Below are 27764 nucleotides of genomic sequence, written 5' to 3'. Positions count from 1 at the left end.
GCCAGGCAGAGACATAGCCGCACTAGGACAAGGTCTGTCCTAGCCAGGCAGAGACATAGCCGCACTAGGACAATGTCTGTCCTAGCCAGGCAGAGACATAGCCGCACTAGGACAAGGTCTGTCCTAGCCAGGCAGAGACATAGCCGCACTAGGACAAGGTCTGTCCTAGCCAGGCAGAGACATAGCCGCACTAGGACAAGGTCTGTCCTAGCCAGGCAGAGACATAGCCGCACTAGGATAATGTTTGTCCTAGCCAGGCAGAGACATAGCCGCACTAGGATAATGTTTGTCCTAGCCAGGCAGAGACATAGCCGCACTAGGATAATGTTTGTCCTAGCCAGGCAGAGACATAGCCGCACTAGGACAAGGTCTGTCCTAGCCAGGCAGAGACATAGCCGCACTAGGACAAGGTCTGTCCTAGCCAGGCAGAGACATAGCCGCACTAGGACAAGGTCTGTCCTAACCAGACAGAGACATAGCCGCACTAGGACAAGGTCTGTCCTAGCCAGGCAGAGACATAGCCGCACTAGGACAAGGTCTGTCCTAGCCAGGCAGAGACATAGCCGCACTAGGACAAGGTCTGTCCTAACCAGGCAGAGACATAGCCGCACTAGGACAAGGTCTGTCCTAGCCAGGCAGAGACATAGCCGCACTAGGACAATGTCTGTCCTAACCAGGCAGAGACATAGCCGCACTAGGACAAGGTCTGTCCTAGCCAGGCAGAGACATAGCAGCACTAGGACAAGGTCTGTCCTAGCCAGGCAGAGACATAGCCGCACTAGGATAATGTTTGTCCTAGCCAGGCAGAGACATAGCCGCACTAGGATAATGTTTGTCCTAGCCAGGCAGAGACATAGCCGCACTAGGACAAGGTCTGTCCTAGCCAGGCAGAGACATAGCCGCACTAGGACAAGGTCTGTCCTAGCCAGGCAGAGACATAGCCGCACTAGGACAAGGTCTGTCCTAACCAGACAGAGACATAGCCGCACTAGGACAAGGTCTGTCCTAGCCAGGCAGAGACATAGCCGCACTAGGACAATGTCTGTCCTAGCCAGGCAGAGACATAGCCGCACTAGGACAAGGTCTGTCCTAGCCAGGCAGAGACATAGCCGCACTAGGACAAGGTCTGTCCTAGCCAGACAGAGACATAGCCGCACTAGGACAAGGTCTGTCCTAGCCAGGCAGAGACATAGCCGCACTAGGACAAGGTCTGTCCTAACCAGGCAGAGACATAGCCGCACTAGGACAAGGTCTGTCCTAGCCAGGCAGAGACATAGCCGCACTAGGACAATGTCTGTCCTAACCAGGCAGAGACATAGCCGCACTAGGACAAGGTCTGTCCTAGCCAGGCAGAGACATAGCCGCACTAGGACAAGGTCTGTCCTAGCCAGGCAGAGACATAGCCGCACTAGGACAATGTCTGTCCTAGCCAGGCAGAGACATAGCCGCACTAGGACAATGTCTGTCCTAACCAGGCAGAGACATAGCCGCACTAGGACAAGGTCTGTCCTAGCCAGGCAGAGACATAGCCGCACTAGGACAAGGTCTGTCCTAGCCAGGCAGAGACATAGCCACACTAGGACAAGGTCTGTCCTAACCAGGCAGAGACATAGCTGCACTAGGACAAGGTCTGTCCTAGCCAGGCAGAGAGTGCCTTGAGAGAGGCTACATATTGGGATTTGCAGCAAATAAAAAGGCTTGGTGGCACCGTGGCTTGTTCTGCTCTGCTCTGTAACGCCCCATCTGTCTCTAGTCAAGCGGGGAGAATGTTCTACTCTACTGTCAGAGGAAATTGGATGAGCAGCGTTAGGGTAGGCGTCCCAAATGCACCCTATTTCCTATATGGAGCCCATATGGCTCTGGTCAAAAGTAGTGCACTATATAGGGAATAGGGTGCCATTTGGGATACTCACTCAGCTTCTCTTCTCCACTTAAAGTGAGTGGCTGCGATAAGAGTTGATGCCATTGTAATGACATTGGAGGGGGACATTGTTTCTTTCAGGATGACATTTACTCAACCCGTAGAGGTGTAGAAAAAGACAACTATGATTTAATGTGGCTTTTAGCTTGATGTATGCGGTCATAGTGTAAGTTATTCCTTGTGCATGTATACAGGTATGACCCACCTCTTTGACCATAGATTGGTAGACCAGTTGCTTGCCATGGGTACTATAGGCACTGTATTTCACTTTACTGTGGACTGTACTGTACTTGCGTTTTAGAAATCCATCTTTTTGTAAGCTGAAATTTGATGTGCTCTCTTTATTAAAGGACACCTTTCCTAAAACGCATATAGTGACATCTGACAGAGTGAATGATTGTGTGTGTGTGTGTGTGTGCGAGCGTGCACACGTGCGTGTGTGTGTTTTGGCAGATGAAGGGCAGTGTATCATCAAACCACACATGACCTTTAAACCTTGAAAGGTCTCGTCCCTTTTCAGTTGCAAACAGCTTCAGAACAGAACATATCACAGTCATAAACTACACAGCATCCCAACGTTCCTCAGTATCTCCAATAGTTCTCATGTTTAATTATGCTGAATCTGTTAGTTGACACAAATACGTCTCCGTGCAAACTCATTACTCTGTTACAGTGTGGAACCGTGAGTCTGAATCGCACCGCTGAAGCTGAACTAATAGGGGGAGTGATGAATAGCCTGTGGTAGTCCACTGTGGAGTCCCTGCGTGGCTGTTTCTGTAGACTGTACTTATTCAGTGGGCCTGTAGGGAATATTACGATTGTCTTCCCTCTTGTCCGACTTTACGTTAAAGCGCAATTAATCCTATGTATTTACATGGTCATTATATTTAGCTTCCGTTTAGGTTCAGCGCCACGTCATTTAAAGTGCTTCCACACTGAAAAGTGAGTCAAATGTGCTTTGTCATTCGTCTGTGTTCCGTTGCTAGAAGCTCAGAGGAGAGCAGGATTCTTTGCCTCTCTCCGTTTCTCTACTTCCCCCAAACAGTCTTTGTTTTATCCCTCCTTCCCTTGAGTTCACCGTCGCTCTGCACCGCAAATAGATGTTCCTACTCTATGATGTTCTTCCTCTCAGCCTCTTGCTGAGCTGTGTATTGATTGGTGGAGGTGTGCGTGTGCGTGTGCGTGCGTGTGTGTGTGTGTGTGTGTGTGTGTGTGTGTGTGTGTGTGTGTGTGTGTGTGTGTGTGTGTGTGTGTGTGTGTGTGTGTGTGTGTGTGTGTGTGTGTGTGTGTGTGTGTGTGTGTGTGTGCTAGGCGACGGAACAGTTTCAGATGGTGATTGCTCTTTACCTCTCCATGTATGTTTTATAGGAGTCCGAAAATAACATTTACATAACCAGGACAAAACAAAAAGATATGCTACTGAAACGCCATAACTTCTCTCTCGCCCCTCCTCTGCCTCTGCCCAGGCGTTTGGCCAGACCTTCTCCACCCAGCGCAAGGTGGCTGCGGACGGGGAGACCAACGAGGAGAACCTCTTGCAGGAGTCAGCCACTAAGGAGGCATACTACACGAGTCGCCTGCTGGGGATCCAGTCAGAGCTCAAACAGAGCCGGGCCGTCACAGTCAACACGCAGGCCGACAACGAACACCTCAGTACACTGCTGCAGGAGCTCAGAGAGGTGAGGCACCAGGGGTTAGAGGTCGGGGGGTGGGGTTTAGAGGAGACTCAGAGCAGTGGCTACTTACTATATACATGTATGCACAGATATTGGTGGTGGTGGGCCCACTATTTGATCTTAAACACAGTTTAGTATGTGTGGCTTATATATCCCTATCAATGCAATCGGTCAATCAATAAAACATATTTAGGATATCCTAGGCTATAAAGTCCTTTTCACGTCAACATTTGTCACAAAATGCTTTCCAGTAAATCCTTGTTGTGTTTGATAGTAAACCAGTCCAGTGTTGTTTTGTGATAATAACCACAGGTCTTGTGTATTTGCTAGTAGCCAGGGTTGTGTGTGTTAACTAAACCCTGGTGTTTGTGTCTGTCCTGTAGAGTAATGAGATGTTGGAGCTGCAGCGGAGCCGGATGAGAGAGGAGATCAGGGAGTATAAGTTCAGAGAGGCTCGACTCCTACAGGACTACACTGAGCTGGAGGAGGAGAACATCACCCTGCAGAAACTAGTGTCCACTCTCAAACAGAACCAGGTGAGAGAACATACAGTACATACACACGCATGGGGTTGCACACACACACACACACACACACAAACGCACACCTACACGCGCATGCACACACAGACACACTCAGACTTACACATACATGTGGTTACACACACACACACACACACACACACACACACACACACACACACACACACACACACACACACACACACACACACACACACTGTGTCCCCTTCCCTAACACCACATTATGCCTCTCCCTCTCTGCTTACCTCTTCCTACCCTCCCCCTTTCCACTCCCTCCCTCCCTCCTTCCCTCCCTCCCTCAGGTGGAGTACGAGGGGTTAAAGCATGAGATCAAGGTTCTGGAGGAGGAGACCGAGCTGCTGAACAGCCAGTTAGAAGACGCCTTACGTCTCAAAGACATCTCCGAGGCCCAGCTAGAGGAGGCCCTGGACTCCCTGAAGAGCGAGCGGGAGCAGAAGAAGCACCTCCGCAAGGAGCTGGTCCACCACCTCAGCCTGTGTGACGTCCAATACACGGGCAGCGCCCACCTCACTTTCACCTCAGCTCCACCTAGTGGCACGGCTACGCCTGTCTCCGCCCTGTCGCCCAACTCCGAGGAGCTGGGCAGATGTAACGGGCATCTACATGGAGGGTCAGGAACTGGGACGGGGACTGGTTCGCTGCCCAGGGCCAATGGAGAGTGTCGGGGAGCGGGGAGGAAAGGAGAGGGCATGGTGTCGGATCTGTTCAGTGAGATGAACCTGACAGAGATACAGAAGCTCAAGCAGCAGCTGCTACAGGTGGGTGGAGAAGTACAGTTCACTCAGTTTGAATGAGTAGAGTGGACTTTCGGGAGCCTCTAGAGTTTGGTGCTCAGATTTCTCAGTGTTATAAAGCATGTAACAATGACACACAGGAGGATATCAGAACACCGTGGCAATACTCATTCTAACTCATGAATGTAGACATAAACAATATTACAAAGTGAACACACCGATGCCGTACGAATGAACACGTCTATATCCCCTCATATTGTAGATGTAGGAATAAGTGTTGAATTATTCAGACTAAGAGACTGCTGACATAACCTCACTGCATACAGCGCTCTCTCTCTCTCTCTCTCTCTCTCTCTCTCTCTCTCTCTCTCTCTCTCTATCTATCTATCTATCTATCTATCTATCTATCTATCTATCTCTATCTATTGGCCTGCCTCTCCCTTTCTCTGCCTCTGAAGACTATAAATAATAAAGGTTATCCCAGCAGTCAAATAAAGTGTTGTAGCACCAGTGAGAAGCTGTGGGATCAGCCGTTACTGGACCACTGGCTGTTAGATGGACTCTAATCAAAATGGCCGCCATTTTGTTTCATAGTGGGTGTCTTCTCTTCCATAGTTTCCTCCAGCCCAGTGGGCCAGTGAGATGAAGATGTGGGGTTGATGTGTGTCCAACCATTTACTGCAGTCCCTGTAGGTGAAACTGCATCTCCCCACTCATTCCCTCAGCCTCGTTCCGATTGGCTGGACTGGAGGAAAGGCTTATTTATATCCTCACTGACACACTAGACTATTGATTCACCCTCAGTAGTGTGCAAGGTTTACTGTTCCCTCTAGTGTGCGGTGTTTAGGCCCTGCTGAAAAAAACAGCATAGGCCAGCATACATTTCAAGCTGGTCCGTGCTGGTATTTGCTGGTCTATGCTGCTTAGTGCTGGTTAAGCTGGTCTGACAAGCATGGTCTAGCTGGTCAAGATAGTCTGTCCAGCATGGTCTAGTTGGGTATGGAGGTTTACTAGAATAGTCTAGCTGGTTTTGCTGGTGACCAGCCTTCGCTGTGTTTTGGGGCTGGAGATGATAAAGAAAGCGACTAGTTTAACAATAGGCTGAAAATAGCTGTTTGTGTGTGTGTGTCCATAGGCAGAGCGGGAGAAAACAGGGCTGTTGATCAGCCTGCAAGAGTGTCAGACGCAGCTGCAGCATACACAGGGTGCCCTGAACGAGCAGCACGAGAGGGCCCTCCGCCTCAGCGAGAGAGTCACCGCCCTCAGGCACCTGCACCGGGAGGCCCATCTCGCCCAGGAGGCCCAGCACGACCAGGAGGCCCACCACCTCAACCGAGAGGCCCTGATGGAGCAGGGAGAAGAGGAAGAGGAGGAGAAAGAGAAGGGATTAATACACAGCAGGGGCCAGGCATTCTGCCACCAGACCCCGGGTCTGGAGATCCTCCAGTGTAAATACAGGGTGGCTGTAACCGAGGTGGTCGAGCTAAAGGCTGAGCTGAAGTCACTGAGAGAGAGGTACAACCAGTGTGTGGAGGGCGGGGTGGAGGAGAGGACGCGCGGAGAGGCCCAGCACAGATCTCTGGAGCAGCAGGTGGGGAGGCTGGAGAGGAGCTGCCGGGAAGGTAGGGAGAAGGTGGGGGGCCTGGAGACGGAGCTGAGAACAGCCAAGAACATGGCCAGCGAGAGCCAGGGGGCGCTCAACGCAGCACAGGACGAACTGGTCACCTTCAGCGAGGAGCTGGCTCAACTTTACCACCACGTCTGCCTCTGTAACAACGAGACGCCCAACCGGGTGATGCTAGACTACTACAGACACGGCAGAGGACTAAGGGGTATCAGTGCCTCGCTCAAGGGTGACGACACCCGCGTTCTACTCACGCCCCGCCTTGCCCGGCGGCTCGCAGCCGTTGCCGCTGCAACCTCGTCGTCCACGGCGGAGTCTCGCAGCCCCTCGGAATCCCCATCCAAAGAGCGGTTGTCAGGAGAGGGAGGCCGGGACGGGGGGAGGGACAGAGACAGTCCTGTACCCCGCACCCCTCCTACGGGCTCCCCCAGCATCAGTGCCTCTTCCTCATCTTCCTCATCATCATCGTCGCCTGCGGTAGAGCCAGCTGGAGACCTGCGTAGGGAACCCATGAACATCTATAACCTCAACGCCATCATCAGAGAGCAGGTGACTCCATTTGAATCATTTGAATAAACATGTCAAACTGTGTATTTGCCATACGCGAACAGAATATAGTTTCACTATTCGTAACACATTTACTAGCAAGCATATATCATTACACCTTTTGATTTCATTGGCAGTTCAAACCTGAAACAGTTTATCACAGTTTGTATGCCAGGTGTCACCTTTAACCTTCCAAATGGTCATCATGAAGCTAACAGACACAGATGTCAGTGTATCTGACTGACAACATTAGCAAATGTCCGCTAACCATCTCCCTTGATGAACATGCTGTAGGTGAGGCACCTCCAGAGGGCAGTGGACCGGTCACTGCAGCTGTCCAGACAGAGGGCTGCAGCCAGGGAACTGGCCCCACTGTTTGACAAGGACAAAGAGGCCTGTATGGAGGAGATCCTGAAGCTCAAGTCCCTGCTCAGCACCAAGAGAGAACAGATCGCTACCCTCAGACTGGTGCTCAAAGCGAACAAACAGGTCAGACATGGATATGGTATCCGAGATATGGATACCTATGGACTTGGATTAAGCATCACGCTGGTCATTCGCTGTCTAACACGGCCTTGCTAGAATCTACTTTGAGGCTGGTCACAAGAAATCTCCAAAAGCTGTAGATGGTTCTCACAAGGCTACCAGGCTACAGTAGCCATTAGGATATATAGAGTATATAGAGACTGCTGTCACAGTCACACTAATGTCCTCGTTTTGAATTTTCAATGGGACTTTCTGTTTAAATAAAGGTGAACGAAATGTCCCTGTTCCCTTGTTCTTGCAGACTGCAGAGAATGCCCTGGCCAACCTGAAGAGTAAGTATGAGAATGAGAAGCACATGGTGACAGACACCATGATGAAGCTGAGGAACGAACTGAAGGCCCTGAAGGAGGACGCTGCCACCTTCTCCTCGCTCAGAGCCATGTTCGCCACCAGGTGACTATTTCCCTCCTCCCTCCATCCCTTCATCTGGCTTTCTTTTATTGAACCCTTACTGTTCACTACCAGGTGAGAGACCAAGGACCAGGGATAGATTGTTAAAGGGATAGACTAGTTCTACATCCGACCTTTACTATTTCTCCCCGGATCTCTTCATTCTTCTCTACTTCTTCTTCTGATCGCGTTATTTCTTCTGAACCCATCTCCACCTACACTGTGTAACCAAAACTTTTGTTTTTTGCAAGCACCCAACCCCTCTCCTTGAAACTTCTCAGGTGTGACGAGTATGTGACTCAGCTGGACGAGATGCAGAGGCAGCTGGCTGCGGCGGAGGACGAGAAGAAGACCCTGAACTCCCTCCTGCGGATGGCCATCCAGCAGAAACTAGCCCTGACCCAGCGTCTGGAGGACCTAGCCTTCGACCAGGAGCAGTCGCACTGCACCCGCGGCGGCAAGGTGGCCCGCATGAAGAGCAGCACCCCCAAAGTAAGTTCTGCTCCTCCCTCCAGCCCCACCACCGGCGCTGGCGCCCCCTTAAGCCTGACCTCTGCTACTACAGACGCCCTAGCTCTGAGCTCCCCTACGTCACATCATAGACATCCCGTCAGCCCCTCCTCCACGGCCCCCTCAGGCCCCAAAGTACCAGGCAGCCCCCCCTCCCTGGAGGCGCCCTCCTCCTCCTGGACCCCCCCATCCACTCCCCACAGGCTGGCTCACTCCCAGTGGGCACTGGGTGTCCGGACGTTAGAGGTCGACTCCCACAGTTTCAGTCTCGACTCCAATAGTTGTAGTTTAGAACGTAGCAGTACTGGGCTCTCCAGGCATTACTCCTCAGACTCACGGCCGTCTCCTAGCAGGGGTGCTCAGCCTGGCTCGGCCCCCTCCTCCCCCTACCGTTCTCCCATACTGGGGTCTCGCCGGTTGACATGGAGCTCCCCTCGAACTCGCCCCCTTACCAACCTGACGCGTACCTCAGCCCTTTATACCCACTCTTCGTACACCCCTTCCTCCCTTTATACCCCCTCCAGTTCCTATACCCCTTCATCTGCTCATTACTCTCCTTCATCATATACCCCACCCTCTTCGTACACCCCCCACACTTCATATAGTCTCACCAGCAGCTACAGTCCACTCTACCCTAGGTACTACGGTTCCCATCGGCCCCCTCACTGACACTAAACCACAGTTCCCATTAACCTCCTCACTGACAACACTACAAATCCCATGAGTCCCCTCTCTAAACAGAACTACAGATTCCATCGGCCCCTTCGCAGACACTAAGCTACAATTCCCATCAACCTCCTCACTGACACTACTACAAATCCCATCAGCCTCTTTAATGATGCAAAACTACATTTCCCATCAGCCCCTAAGAGAGTGGGTGGGGCTCACAGAGAGGAGGACAGACTGGTTTCCTGTTTCTTGTGCCTAAGCCTCTGGCCTCGATGCAGCATGTGGATGTGGCTCTGTATCGGCGTGAATGTTCAGACTGACTCTGCTCAGGGATTTAACACAACATGGAGCACAAGTGGCCCTGCCTTCCTCTTATTCACAGACTGTTGACCGGTCTAAACTACAGGAGAGACAGGACACTTTACAGACTATACATACACAGTAGTTTTGGTCTTGACCTTTAAATCAAATCACCATCCACACAAGCAAGTGAATATGTGTGCAGGACCTTACCGCTGTTTGGAAAGACGGATGAGAAGGACGTTTAGGTTAACTGGACAATTTGATGGAGTTTGTTCACATGTTTGACTGAGGTCTCCACAGATCAACCACTTGACAGTGTTATTCGCTCTCTCTGTTTTTAATGAAAATCACAGATACTGTAACCAAATGTCATTCAAAGCAAGTATTGGATAAGACAGATCAATGATTATGGATTGTTTGCTATTTTTAATTGTTCAGTTATTACTCACAGCTCTGTACACACTGTCCTCACAATGTTATTGCAGTCATCCTCACATCTGCTGTGTAAACCTGGCACATATTTAGAGTCTAGCACCACCCAATGGCAGTTTGTAATATCACTGTATATTCAGAACTTAGACTGAAGACTTCCGTCGAGGTTGAATATCATATTAAACCTGTAACATAAATGACCTGGAATCAGCACACCATGATGGTTTTAATGTTAGCATTATGAGACAGAGCGAGATGGGTGATTCTGGGTTTCATATCAGTCGGCGAGACAGACAGTGAGCTGTGTCTACGTAGCACCCCTAGTGCCTCGGAGGGTAACTCCAGAGGAACACAGCAGCATAGATGGATGAATGTAATCAATAGATAACTCACTTACCACCAAACTCAGGGAAGCTGACACACACACTTTTCAACTGGGGTTCAACAAGGATGTGTTGTTAACCAGAATTATCCTTACGCTGTTATAGAAATATAGACCAACATTTGAATGACATTTAGGCTATGGGTTAGTTAGTGTAGAGCTACTGTATGATGCATAGATGGGATTCCACAGGTTCTGCACACGTGAGTGTGTCACCTGTGTATGTGTGTGCCTTAACTACAGCACCTGATCAGTACAACCTGATCATGCCAACAACAACAGTTTTCATATTGTTTTTCTGACCCTATCCAATAGGTTAGAATGGACAATAACAAAGCCTTGCCAGATGATCAGCGTAAGTGTCTGTAAACAGTGCTCTTGATGAGGGATACACTGCTACTGGGTGTTGGCCAGTGAATAGCCTTTGCCAACTTTGGCCCAATCCATGCACAGTTTGGTGTTGACAGGAAGAACTAAGGGGATGTGGCTGACGTGCAAACCGATATTTCATTTTTGAATTGGTTAAAATGACGTTAAGGTTATGAGTTTGGTTAAGGGTCAGTTATAGATTTTGGCTAGTTGGGCTGTCAATGGGATGCTGGTCAGAAAAGTCTCCTTAGTCTCTCCCCGTTTTGACTCCCCTCTCTAGTATTGACCCAGTCCAGTCTCCCCCTCCCCCATCAGTCCCAAGTCTGGAGCCCAGAGTACCACAACAACACTGTGTGTCTATACTCTAACAATCCCAGTCTCCATTGGTTCAAGTGATCTACATATACCCCAACACGTTGTTATAACAGGCAATATGGAAAGAAAAAAACGCATTTGACAGGACTCCTCTCAGCTACTTTGTTGACAACGTTAGGTGAACATTCACATATTTTTCGTATCAGAAATACTCACTGTTCTTGCACTCATTGTTGGGCTGATTGAGCTGGTTGAATGTTTTTCTCCAATAGTCATCTAATGGTGACTGTACAGAAACACAATGAACACTAGATTTGGCGTGGGAACCACCTCAGTGACCTTCCCGTTTTTATACATGGAGTTTGTATTACTCTGTTTGATGTATTACCCTTCATCACGTTAGCAATTACTTGACTGAGTCTGTCCTACACTCCAGTTTCTACATCTGCACCATCTACCTGCCTTGACACAACACTGTATGCCTGTTACTTTGAGCAGAACACCTTTGTAGTTGTAGTATAGTGTAGGTTATAATATGGAACATTTTCCATCGTAGGGTAAATTAGCTGGATATAGATCTTTTCTGCAATAAGGGAATAAAAAGTGAAGGGTTGTCAAATATCAAATAGATGCTAGGGGTCGCTGTCTTAGCTTCTCAAGAAAGGAAACCAGTGTGACCTCCTCTCTGTGAAACCCTCCTCGTTCCGCCCGACTCGCACTCTCCAATACACACACACACACACACACACACACACATCACATGCTCACCAAACTCATTCCTGTTTTCGGTCCCGCTACATCATAATTCCATCCGTACATGCAAGAGGATTTTAATCCTGTCAAATGCGTTTTTACCTCCTTTCCGATTTATTCGTTTCCCACCGCATCTATTGGCCTGTGATTTCTCCCTCTATGTGAATACAGTGAATGCCATTTTCCTCTTCTGCTCTCTGTTTCAGGAGTCTTTCAGTCTTTCATAATGTGGAACATTTTCAATCTAAACATCCTTGCCTGTGCTAATGCCATATCCATTTCCAGGCAGACTGTTAATAGTTACCACTGATTGTCAGCCTGTTAGCTTTTGAGCACTTTATATGCATGTGTATATAACACAGAGTATTGGAAAGCTGTATGCTGTGTACAGTGCTATGTTCATACTCTTCGTATATACTGTAAATATCATGTATAAACGACCTGTATTTTGTGTGTCGTCGTCTTTTCTGTTTTGAGTGGCCTTGAGCATCTCTCTCGTGTGTTCTAGGGAGGAATTCCTTATGATCTCAGTTTCATGAAGTAGCTGTCGTGTGTTCCACTCAGATATGCATAGGCCTACTTTACACAGCCTGCTCAGTTATTGCACAAGCACACGGGTTAATCATAGCATACTGTACGCGTACATTCCATTGAACAGTACAATATATCAAATACATGAGTTGTTAGGCGTTTGGAAATATTTAAGAATAGGAACATTCTCGCAGAATTAAAAAAGAAAAACGAAATGTACTTCTTGAAAACGCTGACACTGGGGTGATTTTCTTTGGTAAGTAGTCTGTATTTTCCCCCTTGGATATGATCATCTGTGATGTCCCCTGCTCCCCATACCTGTCACCTCTCTACAGTACTGTCTCTCCATCTAATCTGTCAGTCTCTCATAGATCGTCAGAAGTCTGCTGCCACAGTGCCGCCAGTCTCCTCACAGCTAAGGTGGGAGAAGGCCTCCCAAGCCAGCAGGTAAAGGATTTAGACCAGAATTTAGTGCCAGTCTGTTTGTGCTATCATCCCAACTCCTCACTCATTGTCATGCCACAAAGAAACAATGAGTTGGCAAGAGCACAAACAGATCTGGAACCAGGCTAAAACTCTACATGGGACTGAAACGTTGCATATGTTTACAGTATATGTTAATTATTCCATGTCATTTTGCTTGTACGGTATAGCCAGGGTACAGCATCAGGAAATCAATCCTGTGTGTTTTGGGTGTGTGTGTTTTTTACGCCTTTCTTGACCTACCATGAACACTATAAATGAGTCTGTTTTTAAATCCTCATTGATACGTCCTTTTGTCTGTGAGTGATTGAGGTAGATGTCTGAGATCTTTGTCAGGTACAGTGTATCTCCTGTTATCTCCTCTCCTCTTCCTCTTGTCTTCTGGTTGTCTCTGGTCATGCTCCTCCCAGACGTAGCATTGTGTCGGCTATCCGGGAGTACCGAGCTCACTGCCCCCTGAGCAGCTACAGCAGCAGTCCTCCACGAGTGCCTCTCCTTTGGCTCGCCCAGCCGCCTTGTCCCCCTGGTCCTCTATAACCCTGGGACTACGACACCCTGACCCCATCACAGGACTCTGCAGGGCAGAGCCAGAGAGCAGTGCCTCTCACTGTGGAAGAGAAGGACGACACTCACAAAGACTTATAAGAGACTGTCTGACTGAGGGTCTGTGGGAGAAAAGAGCGACATGCAGCCATCTTTACTACCGCGCTAGCTATTAGTCATTATTCATCATGTATTTGTCTATGATGTTTTGGGGGTTGTTGAAACATACTTTTATGTTACGACCAGTGATGATCATTTTGTTGGGTTCAAGAGGTGGACAACTTTTGGGTTTTTGCTGAATGTATAGCTAGCTGTACAATCATTAATGGTACCATACAGTATGTAGTGAACGCCAAGGTGGCAGAGGGCAAAGCCATAACTGTGTATTTGAAATGCATGTAAAAGGTATTAGCTTTCGCAAACCCAGATTGTTTGAGTCATTTTTCTGCTCTTTTTGGATTGGATTCATTGCTTGTCCCCACCCCTCACCAAGATCGTAGCTTGTTTTTTATATTCTATGGAATTTCTTTAAAATGCACTTTGCTCGCACGCACCCTACGGTGTGTATATATAAATGTTTCTATTGCACTTTGAATGTGTTTTACAGGATAAGAGATTTCCAAACATTGTAAAAGCTGACAGTGTTTGTACCGTTATCATCCTTCCTTGGTTCTACAGTATCTATGTTGAAACAGCATCTGCGTCCCAAATGACACCAATAATCCCCAAAGTAGTGCACTACATAGGGAATAGGGTGCCATTTGGAATGTGCTTTTGGTCAACCTGTTTCTCTGAAGGCCTCAATCAACCTCCTGATTTACAAGCACAAACTGACCAATGCATTCCAATACTAGTTGTGATCGACTGTTAACCCCACTGGGTTAAATAATGATGTTGAAAGTAGATCTCTATCCAAGATTGCCTCTTGTTTTCTACATCCTGCATATGGAAGTAACCATGCTGGATCAGCGTGTAGACAGATTTCGCTATAGAATAGTAGTACTAGTAGCACTGTAGTTGTAGAGTAGAGGTAGTTGGCAGTTTATGCTGTACTGTATTCAACCATGATGCTATGTATGCTAACCTAGAAATACCAATTTGGAGCTTTTCTCAAACCACCACATAGCTACTTTTAACCATCTATATAACACGTCCAGTCACAGCTCAGAGGCTTGGCAATGGGATGAATTCACACACCTCAACCTCGCTTTAGACTGAACACTCTGTTTCTACAGGATCTCTGACCAGACCTGTGGTTGCTAACTACAGTAAGGTTTCAAAAACGTTGGGTTTTGTCATCCTGTTGTGTTATTCTGGTGAATGCTGTCCTATCTGCTCCATTCCCTACATCTGTTGCACCTGGAAGCCATGTAACAAACTGGCAAAGATCGCACTAGGCTTCTCAGACATCACACGAAGCAGATGAGGGGAGGGGAGGGGTTTTGTGTAACCAGCTAGAGACTGTATTAACCCACAGAGCTAAAAACCCTAGGCATTAGTTTGGGAGAGCAAACTGGCGTTGGAGCCCAGGGGCGAGAGTAAGGGAAAGGGGATATCTAGTCAGTTTCACAATTGAACGTATTCAAACGACATTTGTCTCCCGCATCTGTTTAGCGGATGGCGCAGTTAGCAGTCACAATGTCTCCTCAATCATGAGGATATCAGGAGTATTCTGTATGTTCTAACACTGTGGTTCGCTCTGTCTATTTTCCCCACCATATGTATTGCTCATGTGTATGAAGGTTTCTTTAAACTTATCAGATGGTTCAAAGACCATTTAAGTTGTACATAGGCCAACTGGACATACGGTAAGCTATGGAGAAAATGATGAATGTTACTAGCTACTTTTCCTAGACCTGGAGAGTGTAGTAGACGGGGCACAAAGATGAAGCACTGAACGTGGTTTGCACAATTTCAACACTACTCGACACCTCAATAAAAAAACATTAAACATTCAGACAGCAATATATAAATGTATGGTATCTTCAAATCATTTTTATTGCATATTAAACCATGTAAATCCTACATTTCAAAATACAATAAATCCCCCCTAATCTTATAGGGGACTGCTAAACATTTGTGTATCTTTTTGTAAAACTTTACCATCAACACCTTTGGGGAAATGGCCTACAGTATTGGGAGTTTCCTCTACCAAAGGCTCACAGGGGGCGGAGGGTTTATAAAACGGGGGCGGTTTTTGTGCCATTGTTAAGATCTATCGGGATTCGATTCTACTGATGGAGATTCATGGCATGTGGAAATCGGTATTGGACTTTTGGAATGTGGTACGCTTATTTACGTTTTTGTTGAAGGAGCAGCTCCGTAATTACCTGCGTAAAGCCCTCCGGCGTTCGTGGACTACGCGCCTCGAATCCGATCATTATTCACGCTCAAGGGAACAATAAGTGGTATAAAAGTTATTTTTATAAATAATATTACCATGTTTGACGGTGACCTGGGGGAGAGTGTGAAGACCACTCCTCGTGAGACGGAGGAGTTTAGGCGGACGGCGGTGAGGAGAAAGTCGAAGGGAATACCGCGGGAGACTGAAGGTCAGCCTTCTCAAACTGCAGTTGTGTTTGGAAACGTTGAGTGAGCGCGTCAGCGCAAATATAACTCACTGCACAGATTTCAAATGTATCCTACTATAGCCTAGGATGTCTGTGTTTTTTTGTAATGCATGTTATGATGGATTTAACTCATTTTGAGCAGAATAGTGGAGATGGATCTTCTGTGGCTCCTGACCCGAAGTCATATTTTGAGGAAACGGTGAAGATGCCCACAGCCAAGTTATCTTTAGATAGACATTCTGACCAGAGAGAGGCAAACACTTGTGTGGTGTGTTGACATGGACGAGGTTTACATGTCATTGGAGAGCCCAATCTAATGCTGTAGGAACTGTCTGGTCATCTCTGCACAGTAGTCACGGCCCCAGTGTCTCCTATTTAGTCCCTCTAGCTGAGTGCTTTCAGTCATGGCCACAGCTATTAGCGCCTATTCTTTACAAAATAATCCACTGTGTCATTCTCTAATTGTAAACTACTCATGCAATGTATTATTAGTGGTTGAATTACCCTACACTTTTTTTTTTTTGTGTTTGTGACTCATGTGCATTGAAGTGGGTGAACTCAGCCATGTCTAAGGCAGAAGAGGAACATGTCAGTAGTTTCACTGGTTATGCTAATCTACCACTGGCATGCCCTGGAGGCTGTGTCCTGACAACATAACAACACTAGTTGTGTTTGTTAACAATGTTCTAGGTATTGTGTGTTTGTGTGCAAATTGTCAGCAGCTGGGCTCAGCTCTTCGGGTTACTGAAGTTGAGCTACACTGAAATCTCCTTCTTGACCTGCACAAATCTGACTGGATTCTGCCTGTGGCTCTCTAGACCTAGTCTATGTAGTTCTGAAGCCATAACATAGTGTCTGTGATGTCGGCCAAGGCATTGACTGAGCACAGCTGACTGGTATAATATGTTACAGTGATTTACTGTCCCTCAGATGCCGATGTGCAGTTTGTCTGTGGAGAACTGTATTTCTCATCAATATCTCCTCACTGGACAATAGTCTCACGTTTTGTTATTTCCCCCAGTAATAAGATGGAGACGGTAGGTCCTAGGTCAGAAGGGTGGGAAAAAAATTCAAATAAAAGGTTGAAGATTCAACCTATGTAAGATGCTAACCAAATACTCTGAGTTATTGATGGAACTGTTTTTGTCACCTGATTTCACTCAGGAAACTCCTCCCCTTACACTTCCTCTGACAAGACAGTCACACACTGACCACTCAGAGTCCGAAAGGGACACTCGCTGATAAGCAGTGAGTGACTGTGTTTGAGTGTGTATGAGTCTTCGAGACCGACGCAGGACTCAATTCAAGAACAGCAGGTGCGTGTGCGTGAGCTCCTCTGTCCTCTCTGGAACAGTGTATACGAGAAGAGAGGAGGCTTCTGTCAGAGACAGACAACACATCTTGTGGATTTAAGTTGTGGGCTTTTTCTTGGATCAGAAACATGCAAATGACAATCATTCAGTTGGTTCACTATTTCACAGTGCCATTTTAAGCCAGCGAAGTAACATTCGATTTAACTGGCCACTGTATGACAAACACACAGGGTTTGAGTGTGTCTGAACACAAACTGTGCCAATACTGAAGAGTCAGCGTTATTATGCTAAACTCATGTTGGCATGAGCAGGTCCCTTAGAAATCTGGTTTCCCAATGAAAGAAACCTCATTGAAAAGAGAGTGACCTAAAAATAAAAAAAAATCTGAATGGTTTGTCCTCGGGGTTTCGCCTGCTAAATAAGTTCTGTTATAATCACAGACATGATTCAAACAGTTTTAGAAACTTCAGAGTGTTTTCTATCCAAATCTACTAATAATATGCATATCTTATCTTCTGGGGATGAATAGCTGGCAGTTTAATTTGGGCATCCTTTTCATCCACAATTCCGAATGCTGCCCCCTACCCTAGAGAAGTGAAGACATGTAGCCTATTATCTCTCCAGCGAAGTAAGAAAGAAAGGCTTTAACATGTTGAGGGAAGTGAGAATGAAAAGCAGTCAGGTGACCGGGAGAAACACCATCTCAGCAACACGTGTTGAGTTGAACACTGTTTCACTTTGATTCCTGGCGTTGGTTATAATATCAGTGAGCTTGACATTGTTTTTGTCCCGGAATGCGGTTGTTAATCTTTCATTTCTCCTTACAACATTGGGGAAAACTCCTGAAAGCATTGGGAACTCGTAGAAAAAGCACGCTAACGACTTCAGTGAAAGAACAATGTCCGCTTACCATAAATAAAGGCCGCTTCATTTACAAATGAATTCAGAGGCACCATATTTGGAGAAGACAGCAGTCTAGTAGTGAGCTACATCCTATGAATACTGTAACAAGGTGACACAGTTCTCTTGCCCTAACACTTTTTTTTACTTTTTTTTCACACTGTTTATTCAGTTTTACACACAATTCACTCATTAGTCAACACAATATAATTAACCAAAAAGAAAGCGGTGGGGAGGACAAGTCAAAACTTTAAAGATACCCTACTTTACACAAGGTACAACTGTTAAATGGGCAATCTGCAGTTCAAACAACAACAAAACAGCCACCGTGCTAATGTTCCTGTAAAAACCGCTGGAGAATCGGGGTGGAGAAATACAACCACTTTCACATTCATAGACCGCGCTATGGATGCAAAGACTGACCATCCACTAGACCAAAACTATATAGTTTTAACCATTCTTTTTGAGGCTATAGTGTTCGTTTGCAAGTACATTGTTCACAAACAACGGGGCATGTGGCTCTGTGTATAGTACTGTAGCTGTGGGAGCACCATTACCACAATTGGAGAGGAGGTCAATGGAAAGAGCCCTGCTAAGAAATCCCTACTCAAACCACAAAGCACAGTACGGGGACTGAGGGGAGTGTGGTTGGTTTAAAATGCAGTGTTAAAATACCACTACAAATGCCCAGTAGACTGCACTGCAAGATAAATGTAGCCTGGTCCTAAATCTGTTTGTGCTGTTTTGCCAACCTCTATGGTCATTGTCATGCCAATAGGAGTTAACAAGACAGCACAAATACACTGAACAAAAATATAAACGCAACTAGCAGCAATTTCTAAGATTTTACTGAGTTACAGTTCATATGAAGTAATTAGTCAATTGCTTATTTCAGCTCATGAAACATGGGACGAACACTTTACATGTTGTTTTATATTTTTGTTCTGGAACCAGGCTAGGATAGATCCCTTACTCAGCTTCTCCCTCCCTGTCTCCAGTGTCTCCCTCCCTGTCTCCTAAACCTGCCCATCTCCAGAGCCCTGGGGAGAGCCCTGCCAAGGGGCCAGAAGGAGCTCTACTCACAGGGAAGGGATCAGGACCCCAAGCTAGGGGGCTAACGGTCCACAGCCCAGGAAAGTGTCATGGGACCAGGCCAAGCCACAGCCAAGTGAAGGGGGTACCAAAAGGGACCCAGAGCCCAGGAAAGGGACTACGTGTCCACAGCCCAGGAAAGCGCTCCAAACTAGGATCTCAGTCCAAAGGGAAGGGAGCAGGATCCAGGCTGAACCAGCTGAGAAGCCCTGGGGCCAAGATGAAGAGACATGGACACATGGCAGGATCACCCTGCAGCCTGCCTGACCTCATTCACCTTGAGGAAAACCAGTCTGTGCTCAGATCAGCTAACAGCAGCCCAACACATACCACCACCTCTATAAGCCTGGACCAGCCTAGAGACCCAGACAGTGGGTCTACCGACAGCTCCCACACAGGACTGGATGCTCACAGCCACAGTCCAGACAGGGCAGTAGTAGTGGCTCATAGGGAGGGCAGAGCGAGGGAAATCTCTCCCATAAATATGAATGGTTTGGACCTGATGAGGGACGCTGTACTGGTCGATGGCCATGTAGGAGACGGAGGGAAGGTGGATACAGGGCTCAACGTGGACCTGTCCCCCTCTCACAGAACTGAGACTGGGACTGAGGAGGCCAAGCTTCAGGAGAGCTCTACAGATGAGAAGAAGATGGAGGGAGGGAGTGAGGAGGTGAGGGTGCAGGACTCCACTGAACAGAAGCTGTATAAGATTGCCAACGAGCTTCTGCTCACAGAGAGGGCCTACGTTGCTCGCCTTCACCTGCTAGACCAGGTCAGTGTGTCACTGTCAACTTCACTGTTTCTGTTCATCCACTGTGGTTATCGCCACATGACTTGATCGGTATGTATTAATTAGCAGTGTTTTAACACTGCGCGTGTGTGTGTGTGCAGGTGTTCTATGCACGGCTGACTCAGGAGGCCGGTAAAGGCTTGTTCCCTGTAGATGTGGTGAGGACCATCTTCTCCAACATCTCCTCCATCCACACCTTCCACAGCCAGTTCCTACTGCCAGACCTGGAGACGCACATGGGCCAATGGTGAGACAACCCAAATAGATGATGTCGCAATTGAAGTACATGAAGTAATTATTTACAATGGAACTGAAGGACGTGATTGGATTGGAACCTTGTTATTAAATGAAAATATGGTTATATTTTATGTAATTCGTCTAGCCTCACAAAGACCACAGTGGTTTTAACATTCCTACTTTAAATCGCTAGCATCCTATCTAAACAGTGATTAAATAATCATTTTTTTGACCTTTGATCTCCGACCCTTGACCACACAGGTCTGTGAGCCCTCGTCTGGGTGATGTCATGCAGCAGCATGCTCCCTTCCTCAGGATGTATGCTGAGTACGTGATGAGCTTCGACCACGCCATGGAGCTGCTTAGAGTCTGGACGGAGAGGTCCGCACCATTCAGGAACGTCATACAGGATATACAGGTACGTTGGCTGGGCAGGGACACCGAGTAAATCTCTATTCACACTTTACCTGAATATCTTTATTCATTCTCTTCATCTTCATATCACTATTCACCCAATGGAAATCAATAGCTGCTGACTTTGCAGTGGTGGAAACATTTAGTCGGTCTTGCCCTGTTGTTGATTTTCTGTTATCTTCCAGAGTCAGGAGGTGTGTGGTAGTCTGACCCTGCAGCACCACATGTTGGAGCCGGTCCAGAGACTACCTCGTTATGAGATGCTGCTGAGAGACTACCTCAAGAGACTGCCTGATGATGACTCAGACCACAGTCATGCAGAGAGTGAGTTGACACCTGCCTTACTGTAGCATAGACATAGTCCAACATACAGTAGATCCACAAAGGCTGGCCTCACTCTTACTTTAACAGAGATCAGGTAGTCCTCATCGCAAGCGAAGACTCACGCAGCGTCATCACAGTTACTACAAGTCTGAGGAACTGTCACAGAAACCATAATAGATTAGGTTTTGTGGTTTTGCTATCCTAAAAAAATATAAAAAAATAAGGTGTTGTTCTCTTTGTCTGCCTTCAGAGTCTCTGCAGGTCATCTCCATGGCAGCAACGCACTCCAACAGCGCCATCCGCCAATCAGTACGTGCAGAACTAATATGCTAATCCTCTACTCACTGCAGATAACAATTGTCAGTACAGTATATCTAGAGACCATTTCTATTTAGGCATAGTGTTACTACTGTTAAACACTGTTACCATCCTGTACTTTGTTATTTTGCAATCGGTTGGAACAGAAGTTTGTGATCTGCTTTGTTGTCTAACATCCTCCGCTCTGCTGTGTTGTCCTCTAGGAGAATCTGAAGAAGCTGCTGGAGATCTACGAGATGTTGGGGGGGGAGGAGGAGGACGTGATGAACCCCTCCAATGAGTTCATCCGGGAGGGACGCATCCTGATGCTGGCTGCCAGGCACTCCGCCATGGAGAGATACCTCTTCCTGGTTAGACCAACTCACAATATTTTAACCTTTATTTTACCAGGAAGTCCCATTGAGGTCAGACCACCTCTTTCCCAATGGAGACCTTATGGCGTTTAGGAGGACACAACATTACATCATGTTGCTCTAGAAATGTATAGTGTAGAACAGACATGATTTTCTGCTATGTATAATTTGAAATTAAATCATCTCTATTTCATCAGAATCTTGCACTTCACTGACTAGGAACCACTGAACATCCATTTAACCCACACATGTCAAACTCATTCCACGGAGATCGGCTTTTCGCTCCACCCTTGTGCTTGATGAATTAAGGTCACCAATTAGTAAGGAACTCCCTCACCTGGTTGTCTAGGTCTTAATTGAAAGGGGGGGGAAAAAACCTGCAGACATTCTGCCCTCCGTGGAATGAGTTTGACACTCCTGCATTAACGGGTCATTCAGGAGACTCTTGTGGCGCATACTTAAAACCCTCATGTCTTTCTTGCCTCTCCCTCCCCGTGCTGTCCATCCAGTTAAACAACATGCTGCTGTGCTGCACTCCTCGGTTCAGCCTGGGGGGGCAGCGGTTCACCGTGAGGACACGGATTGACGTGGAGGGAATGACTGTGCAGCGCACCACCAATGAACACCATCCCCACACCTTCCAGGTATCTGGCAAAGAGAGGACCCTGGAGAGGACCCTGGACCTACAGGCCAGGTGAGGGGAGGCGGGGGGGTCACAATAATATAACTCACCTGAAGGTCTTGGATGGATGTATATATTTTGTATCAATGTTAACATGTGGCGTCGTCTTTCCAGCTCTGAACAAGACAAAGAGGACTGGATAAAGGTAACAGTGCTTTGTCATATTTTGAAACCCGTTTAAATGACCAATGGCACATAATGAGTATATAGGGAGAGTACACATGGTCTGACGTGCCTTGTACTTTCAGGCTTTTCAGGACACCATTGGTGTTTTCCGGCAGAAGAATGAGACTTTTAAGTCAGCTTCTAAAGAAGTAGAGGTATCTGTAAGGATCCCTTATTTTTGTGCAAAACAGAGACGGATAGAATGTTTTCTTCATTTCTTTTGTGTGTGTTTCTCCATCTGTACAGTATGCTCGCTGTATTCATATAGAGGGATAAATCACAGGCAAATGGGTGTGGAGGGAAACTGATCATTTAGCAAAAGGGAAGGAGAAGCAACTCATTTTGAGATCCTCTTGCATGTACGGGTCGAAAAACAACTTGGCGAGACAAACTGATTTTGTGTATGTGAACAGACGGAGGAGCTGGGTCGGCGTGCCCCTCGATGGATCAGGGACAGTGAGGTGACCATGTGTATGAAGTGTAGCGAACCCTTCAACGCCCTCACCCGATGGAGACACCACTGCAGAGCCTGTGGCTGTGTGAGTTAACAGACACATGGGTACATAGGCATACAGATGCATACATTCACTTTACCTAAGGCTGGGCTAAGGTTATGATTAGTTGAAATGGCATTCACGCTCCGTTTACTTCCATTCTTTCGAACATAACCAGACAGATATGACCATGACTTCCTGTGTCTCCACCTGTCTGTCAGGTGGTGTGTTGGAGGTGTTCAGACAACAAAGTAACTCTGGAGTACGATGGCAACAAGGTGAACAAGGTGTGTCTAGACTGCCACGCCGCCCTGATCCTCCGGGCCAACAGAGAGGAGAGGGGAGAGGGCAAGGAGGGGGGACATTCTAGAGGTTCCACACCCCACCTCCCCATTTCCATCCCTGCCCTTTCCCCAGGATCTGAAGGCCTTGTCTAGGGTCCCCTTGCGGGGGACATGTGACGGCGGTTGTCAATGAAAATGGGAAGGTGGTTAATGGGATGACAACGCCATGGTTGGCAATGTCAAGGGGACTGTCATCAATGGCAACGGAAGTGTCACTGATAATGGTTACGGGTGTGTCGCCAATAGAAACGGGGTGGCTGTCAATGACAGTGAGGAGGCTCGCTTGAACAGCCTCAGTGTTCACACACTATCCCCAAGTGTCTGTACTTGTGTTCACTATTATGGCCTTAATGAGATAGTGAGCCCCAAAAGTATTTGGACAGTGACAATGTTAAAGTGCAGACGGGTGACATGTTTAGAAATTACAGCACTTTTTGTACATAGTCCCCCCCATTTTAGGGGACCAAAAGTGTTGGGACAAATTCACTTATGGGTATTAAAGTAGTACAAAGTATGATGACATCAAGCTTGTGACTCTACAACCTTGTTGGATGCATTTGCTGTTTGTTTTGGTTGTTTCTGATGCTTTTGTTCCAAATAGAAATGTATGGTAAATAATGTATTGTGTAGTTTTGGGGTCACTTGTATTGTAAATAAGCATATAATATGTTTCTAAACACTTCTACATTAATGCTAATACAGATAAGTGAATTTGTCCCAATACTTTTGGTCCCCTAAAATGGGGAGGACTATATACAAAAGGGGATGTTTTGTTGGATGAAAATACCCTCATTAAAGCTGACAGTCTACACTTAATCCCATAGTCATTGTATCATTTGAAATCCAAAGTACAGAGCCAAAATGTCACTGTCCTAGTACTTTTGGAGCTCTGTATACCGTAATGAGATGTATTTTGTATAAAAACTCAAGAGATGCAATGTAAGAGTATTCTGGCTATTCCCTATCTGGATCAGAAAATCAAGTAACCTTGTAGTTTGTATTTGAAATGATATACCTTTTTGAAAAAATAAAGTTAAACTTGTTCAAAAGTGAAGCAAGGTGTTTATTGGACTAGAAAAGTTTGAAACGTATCAGTTAAGTTTCTTATGTTAGCAGTATGTGTTATTAAAGAGATTCTCCTGTACTTTTTTTGCCAGTAGTTCTGAAAGTAGCACTCATGACCCAACAATGGTCCATCACATGTGCAGGTACAGTTGAAGTCGGAAGTTTACATACACTTAGGTTGGAGTCATTAAAACTCGTCTTTCGACCACTCCACAAATTTCTTGTTAACAAACTATAGTTTTGGCAAGTCGGTTAGAACATCTACTTTGTGCATGACACTAGTCATTTTTCCAACAATTGTTTACAGACAGATTATTTCACTTATAATTCACTGTATCACAATTCCAGTGGGTCAGAAGTTTACATACACTAAGTTGACTGTGCCTTTTAAATAGCTTGGAAAATTCCAGAACATGGCATGGATTTAGAAGCTTCCGATAGGCTAATTGACATCATTTGAGTCAATTGGAGGTGTACCTGTGGATGTATTTCAAGCCCTACCTTCAAACTCAGTGCCTCTTTACTTGACATCATGGGAAAATCAAAAGAAATCAGCCAGGACCTCAGGAAAAAAATGGTAGACCTCCACAAGTCTGGTTCATCCTTGGGAGCAATTTCCAAATGCCTGAAGGTACCACGTTCATCTGTACAAACAATAGTACGCAAGTATTAACACCATGGGACCAAGCAGCCGTCATACCACTCAGGAAGGAGACGCGGTCTGGCTCCTAGAGATGAACGTACTTTGGTGTAAAAAGTGCAAATCATCCCAGAACAACAGCAAAGGACCTTGTGAAGATACTGGAGGAAACGGGTACAAAATTATCTATATCCACAGTAAAACGAGTCCTATATTGACATAACCTGAAAGGCCTCTCAGGAAGGAAGAAGCCACTGCTCCAAAACCGCCATAAAAAGCCAGACTATGGTTTGCAACTGCACATAGGGACAAAGATCATACTTTTTGGAGAAATTTATTCTGATCGGATGACACAAAAATAGAAGTGTTTGGCCATAATGACCATCGTTATGTTTGGAGGAAAAAGGGGGAGGCTTGCAAGCTGAAGAACACCATCCCAACCGTGAAGCACGGGGGTGGCAGCATCATGTTGTGGGGGTTCTTTGTTGCAGGAGGGACTGGTGCATTTCACAAAATAGATGGCATCATGAGGATGGAACATTATGTGGATATATTGAAGCAACATCTCAAGACATCAGTCAGGAAGTTAAAGCTTGGTCGCAAATGGGTCTTCCAAATGGACAATGACCCCAAGCATACTTCCAAAGTTGTGGAAAAAATGGCTTAAGGACAACAAAGTCAAGGTATTGGAGTGGCCATCACAAAGCCCTGACCTCAATCCTATAGAAAATTTGTGGGCAGATTTGAAAAGCATGTGCGAGCAAGGAGTCCTACAAACCTGACTCAGTTATACCAGCTCTGTCAGGAGGAATGGGCCAAAATTCACCCAACTTATTGTGGGAAGCTTGTGGAAGGCTACCCGAAAAGTTTGACCCAAGTTAAGCAATTTAAAGGCAATGCTACCAAATACTCATTGAGTGTATGTAAACTTCTGACCCGCTGGGAATGTGATGAAGGAAATAAAAGCTGAAATAAATCATTCTCTCTACTATTATTCTGACATTTCACATTCTTAAAATTAAGTGGTGATCCTAACTGACCTAAAACAGGGAATTTTTACTAGGATTAAATGTCAGGAATTGTGAAAAACTGAGTTTAAATGTATTTGGCTAAGGTGTATGTAAACTTCCGACCTCAACTGTATGTGCACTACGTCATTGCTCTCTTGATTCATCTCGCCCGGGCGCCCGTGTAGGTGTGTTTTGCATCCGCTGGAAGTTGATTGCCTTCTATTTGGAACCGCGCTGCCTCCCGGGTTTGAGCCAGGTGCACTTTTCTAAGCCCACTGCCTTCCCAATGAGACATTTTTGGAAAATTCTGCCTTGTCGACAAAATGACAGAGCAGATTACTGTTCCATTTGGGAAGGGCGCTCCTCCCTCCCCGCTGTCGCCCAATGATGTAAGGGGCCATATACCGGTGCCTTGCCAGTTTATAATAATAGAATACACCCTTTCTCTGCTGTGGCCACTGAGCCGTTGGGCCCGCCCTGCGACATCATTGGATAACGGCCTCTTGCTAGCTCAAATACGAAAGGCTGAAGCTCATTGGCAAGAACTTGCATTGCCAGGAGGCTGGCCCATGTAGGGGGAAATATAGGGAAGTGGTGCAACACAGCTTCAAGAAAAGTCACTTTCAATCTAGGGATTTCGTGTCTAATTGATGTAAAAAAGTAATTATTCTCATAGATTATGCATGTATGAACTAGAGCGTTGGGCCAGTAACCGGAAGGTTGCTGGATCAAATCCCCGAGCTGACAAAGTAAAAACCTGTCCTTCTGCCCCTGAGCAAGGCAGTTAACCCACTGTTCCCCGGGTGCCGAAGACTTGGATGTAAATTAAGGCAGCCCCCCCCCGCACCTCTGATTCAGAGGGGTTGGGTTAAATGTGAAATACACATTTCAGTTGAATATATTCAGTTGGACAACTGACTAGGTATCCCCCTTTCCCTTTCCCTTTCCATTGAATACATCCAGCCCAAAGTGGGAGGTTTAAAAATAATTTCACCAAAGTACAGGAGCATCTCTTTAAGTAAATATATTCCTATGGAGAAGTTCTACACGTTTTATGGAGATGGAGACCTTCCACTATATACACTACATGACCAAAAGTATGTGGACACCTGCTTGTCAAACATCTCATTCCAAATCATGGGTGTTAATGTGGAGTAGGTCCCTCCCCTTTGCTGCTATAACAGCCTCTCCACTCTTCTGGGAAGGCTTTCCACTAGATGTTGGACCATTGCTGCGGGGACATAGTACCCTCCAAGCTTATTATCAAGCTGGAGGCCCTGGGTCTCAACCCCGCCCTGTGCAATTGGGTCCTGGACTTTCTGATGGGTCGCCCCCATGGTGAAGGTAGGAAATAACATCTCCACTTCGCTGACCCTCAACACTGGAGCCCCACAAGGGTGCCTGCTCAGCCCCCTCCTGTACTCCCTGTTCACCCATGACTGTGTGGCCATGCATGCCTCCAACTCAATCATCAAATTTCAGACAACAGTAGTGGGCTTGATGACCAACAAAAACGAGACAGCCTACAGGGAGGCACCTCGGAGTGTGGTGTCACGGAAACAACCTCTCACTCAACATCAACAAAACAAAGGAGATGATTGTGGACTTCAGGAAACAGCAGAGGGAGCACCCCCCTATCCACATCAAAGGGACAGCAGTGGAGAAGGTGGAAAGTGTTAAGTTCCTCGGCGTACACATCACAGACAAACAGCACCTCTTCAACCTCAGGAGGCTGAAGAAATTTGGCTTGTCACCCAAAAACC

The 27764-nt window shown here is 46.6% G+C and overlaps 2 protein-coding genes across 8 annotated transcripts in view; both read left to right on the top strand.

Annotated features, from left to right (window-relative positions):
- The window catches only part of LOC139534206 (protein bicaudal D homolog 1-like), a 38718-nt gene extending 23354 nt beyond the window's left edge, over nucleotides 1-15364 (top strand). For 2 of the 6 annotated variants that reach the window (XM_071333117.1, XM_071333114.1), the window contains exons 2-10: nucleotides 3388-3600; nucleotides 3981-4133; nucleotides 4442-4918; nucleotides 6030-7067; nucleotides 7359-7553; nucleotides 7852-8003; nucleotides 8282-8492; nucleotides 12626-12711; nucleotides 13158-15364. In XM_071333117.1, coding sequence (XP_071189218.1) covers nucleotides 3388-3600; nucleotides 3981-4133; nucleotides 4442-4918; nucleotides 6030-7067; nucleotides 7359-7553; nucleotides 7852-8003; nucleotides 8282-8492; nucleotides 12626-12711; nucleotides 13158-13284 — 2652 coding nt within the window. In that variant the 3' untranslated portion in view covers nucleotides 13285-15364. Of the gene's footprint in view, nucleotides 1-3387; nucleotides 3601-3980; nucleotides 4134-4441; nucleotides 4919-6029; nucleotides 7068-7358; nucleotides 7554-7851; nucleotides 8004-8281 lie in introns of all 6 variants that reach the window. The other 4 variants (XM_071333113.1, XM_071333112.1, XM_071333115.1 and 1 more) reach the window with 3 other exon arrangements.
- A 128-nt stretch (nucleotides 15365-15492) lies between these two features.
- On the top strand, nucleotides 15493-24336 carry LOC139534207 (FYVE, RhoGEF and PH domain-containing protein 4-like). 2 transcript variants are annotated; one of them, XM_071333119.1, is made up of 12 exons: nucleotides 15493-15842; nucleotides 19072-19937; nucleotides 20057-20202; nucleotides 20454-20610; nucleotides 20792-20930; nucleotides 21181-21239; nucleotides 21452-21598; nucleotides 22111-22295; nucleotides 22398-22428; nucleotides 22532-22603; nucleotides 22862-22987; nucleotides 23164-24336. In XM_071333119.1, the coding sequence occupies exons 1-12, from the start codon at nucleotides 15731-15733 to the stop codon at nucleotides 23377-23379; spliced, it is 2256 nt and encodes a 751-aa protein (XP_071189220.1). In that variant the 5' UTR covers nucleotides 15493-15730; the 3' UTR covers nucleotides 23380-24336. The 2 variants fall into 2 exon arrangements, with proteins under 2 accessions (XP_071189220.1, XP_071189219.1); XM_071333118.1 differs by having other exon boundaries at nucleotides 22532-22609.
- The last annotated feature ends 3428 nt before the right edge of the window (nucleotides 24337-27764 follow it).

This window comes from Salvelinus alpinus, chromosome 11, assembly GCF_045679555.1.
Source record: "Salvelinus alpinus chromosome 11, SLU_Salpinus.1, whole genome shotgun sequence".
Classification (NCBI taxonomy): Eukaryota; Metazoa; Chordata; class Actinopteri; order Salmoniformes; family Salmonidae; genus Salvelinus; species Salvelinus alpinus.
This window is presented reverse-complemented; position numbering and strand designations above follow the sequence as displayed.

Excerpts from the sequence above, each read along its gene's own strand:
- LOC139534207 (XM_071333118.1), top strand. The coding sequence starts at position 15,731 with ATGTTTGACGGTGACCTGGGGGAGAGTGTGAAGACCACTCCTCGTGAG. Across the intron at positions 20,611-20,791 it reads ACGTCATACAGGATATACAG|AGTCAGGAGGTGTGTGGTAG; the intron begins GTACGTTGGCTG and ends GTTATCTTCCAG. Across the intron at positions 21,599-22,110 it reads TGGAGAGATACCTCTTCCTG|TTAAACAACATGCTGCTGTG; the intron begins GTTAGACCAACT and ends CTGTCCATCCAG.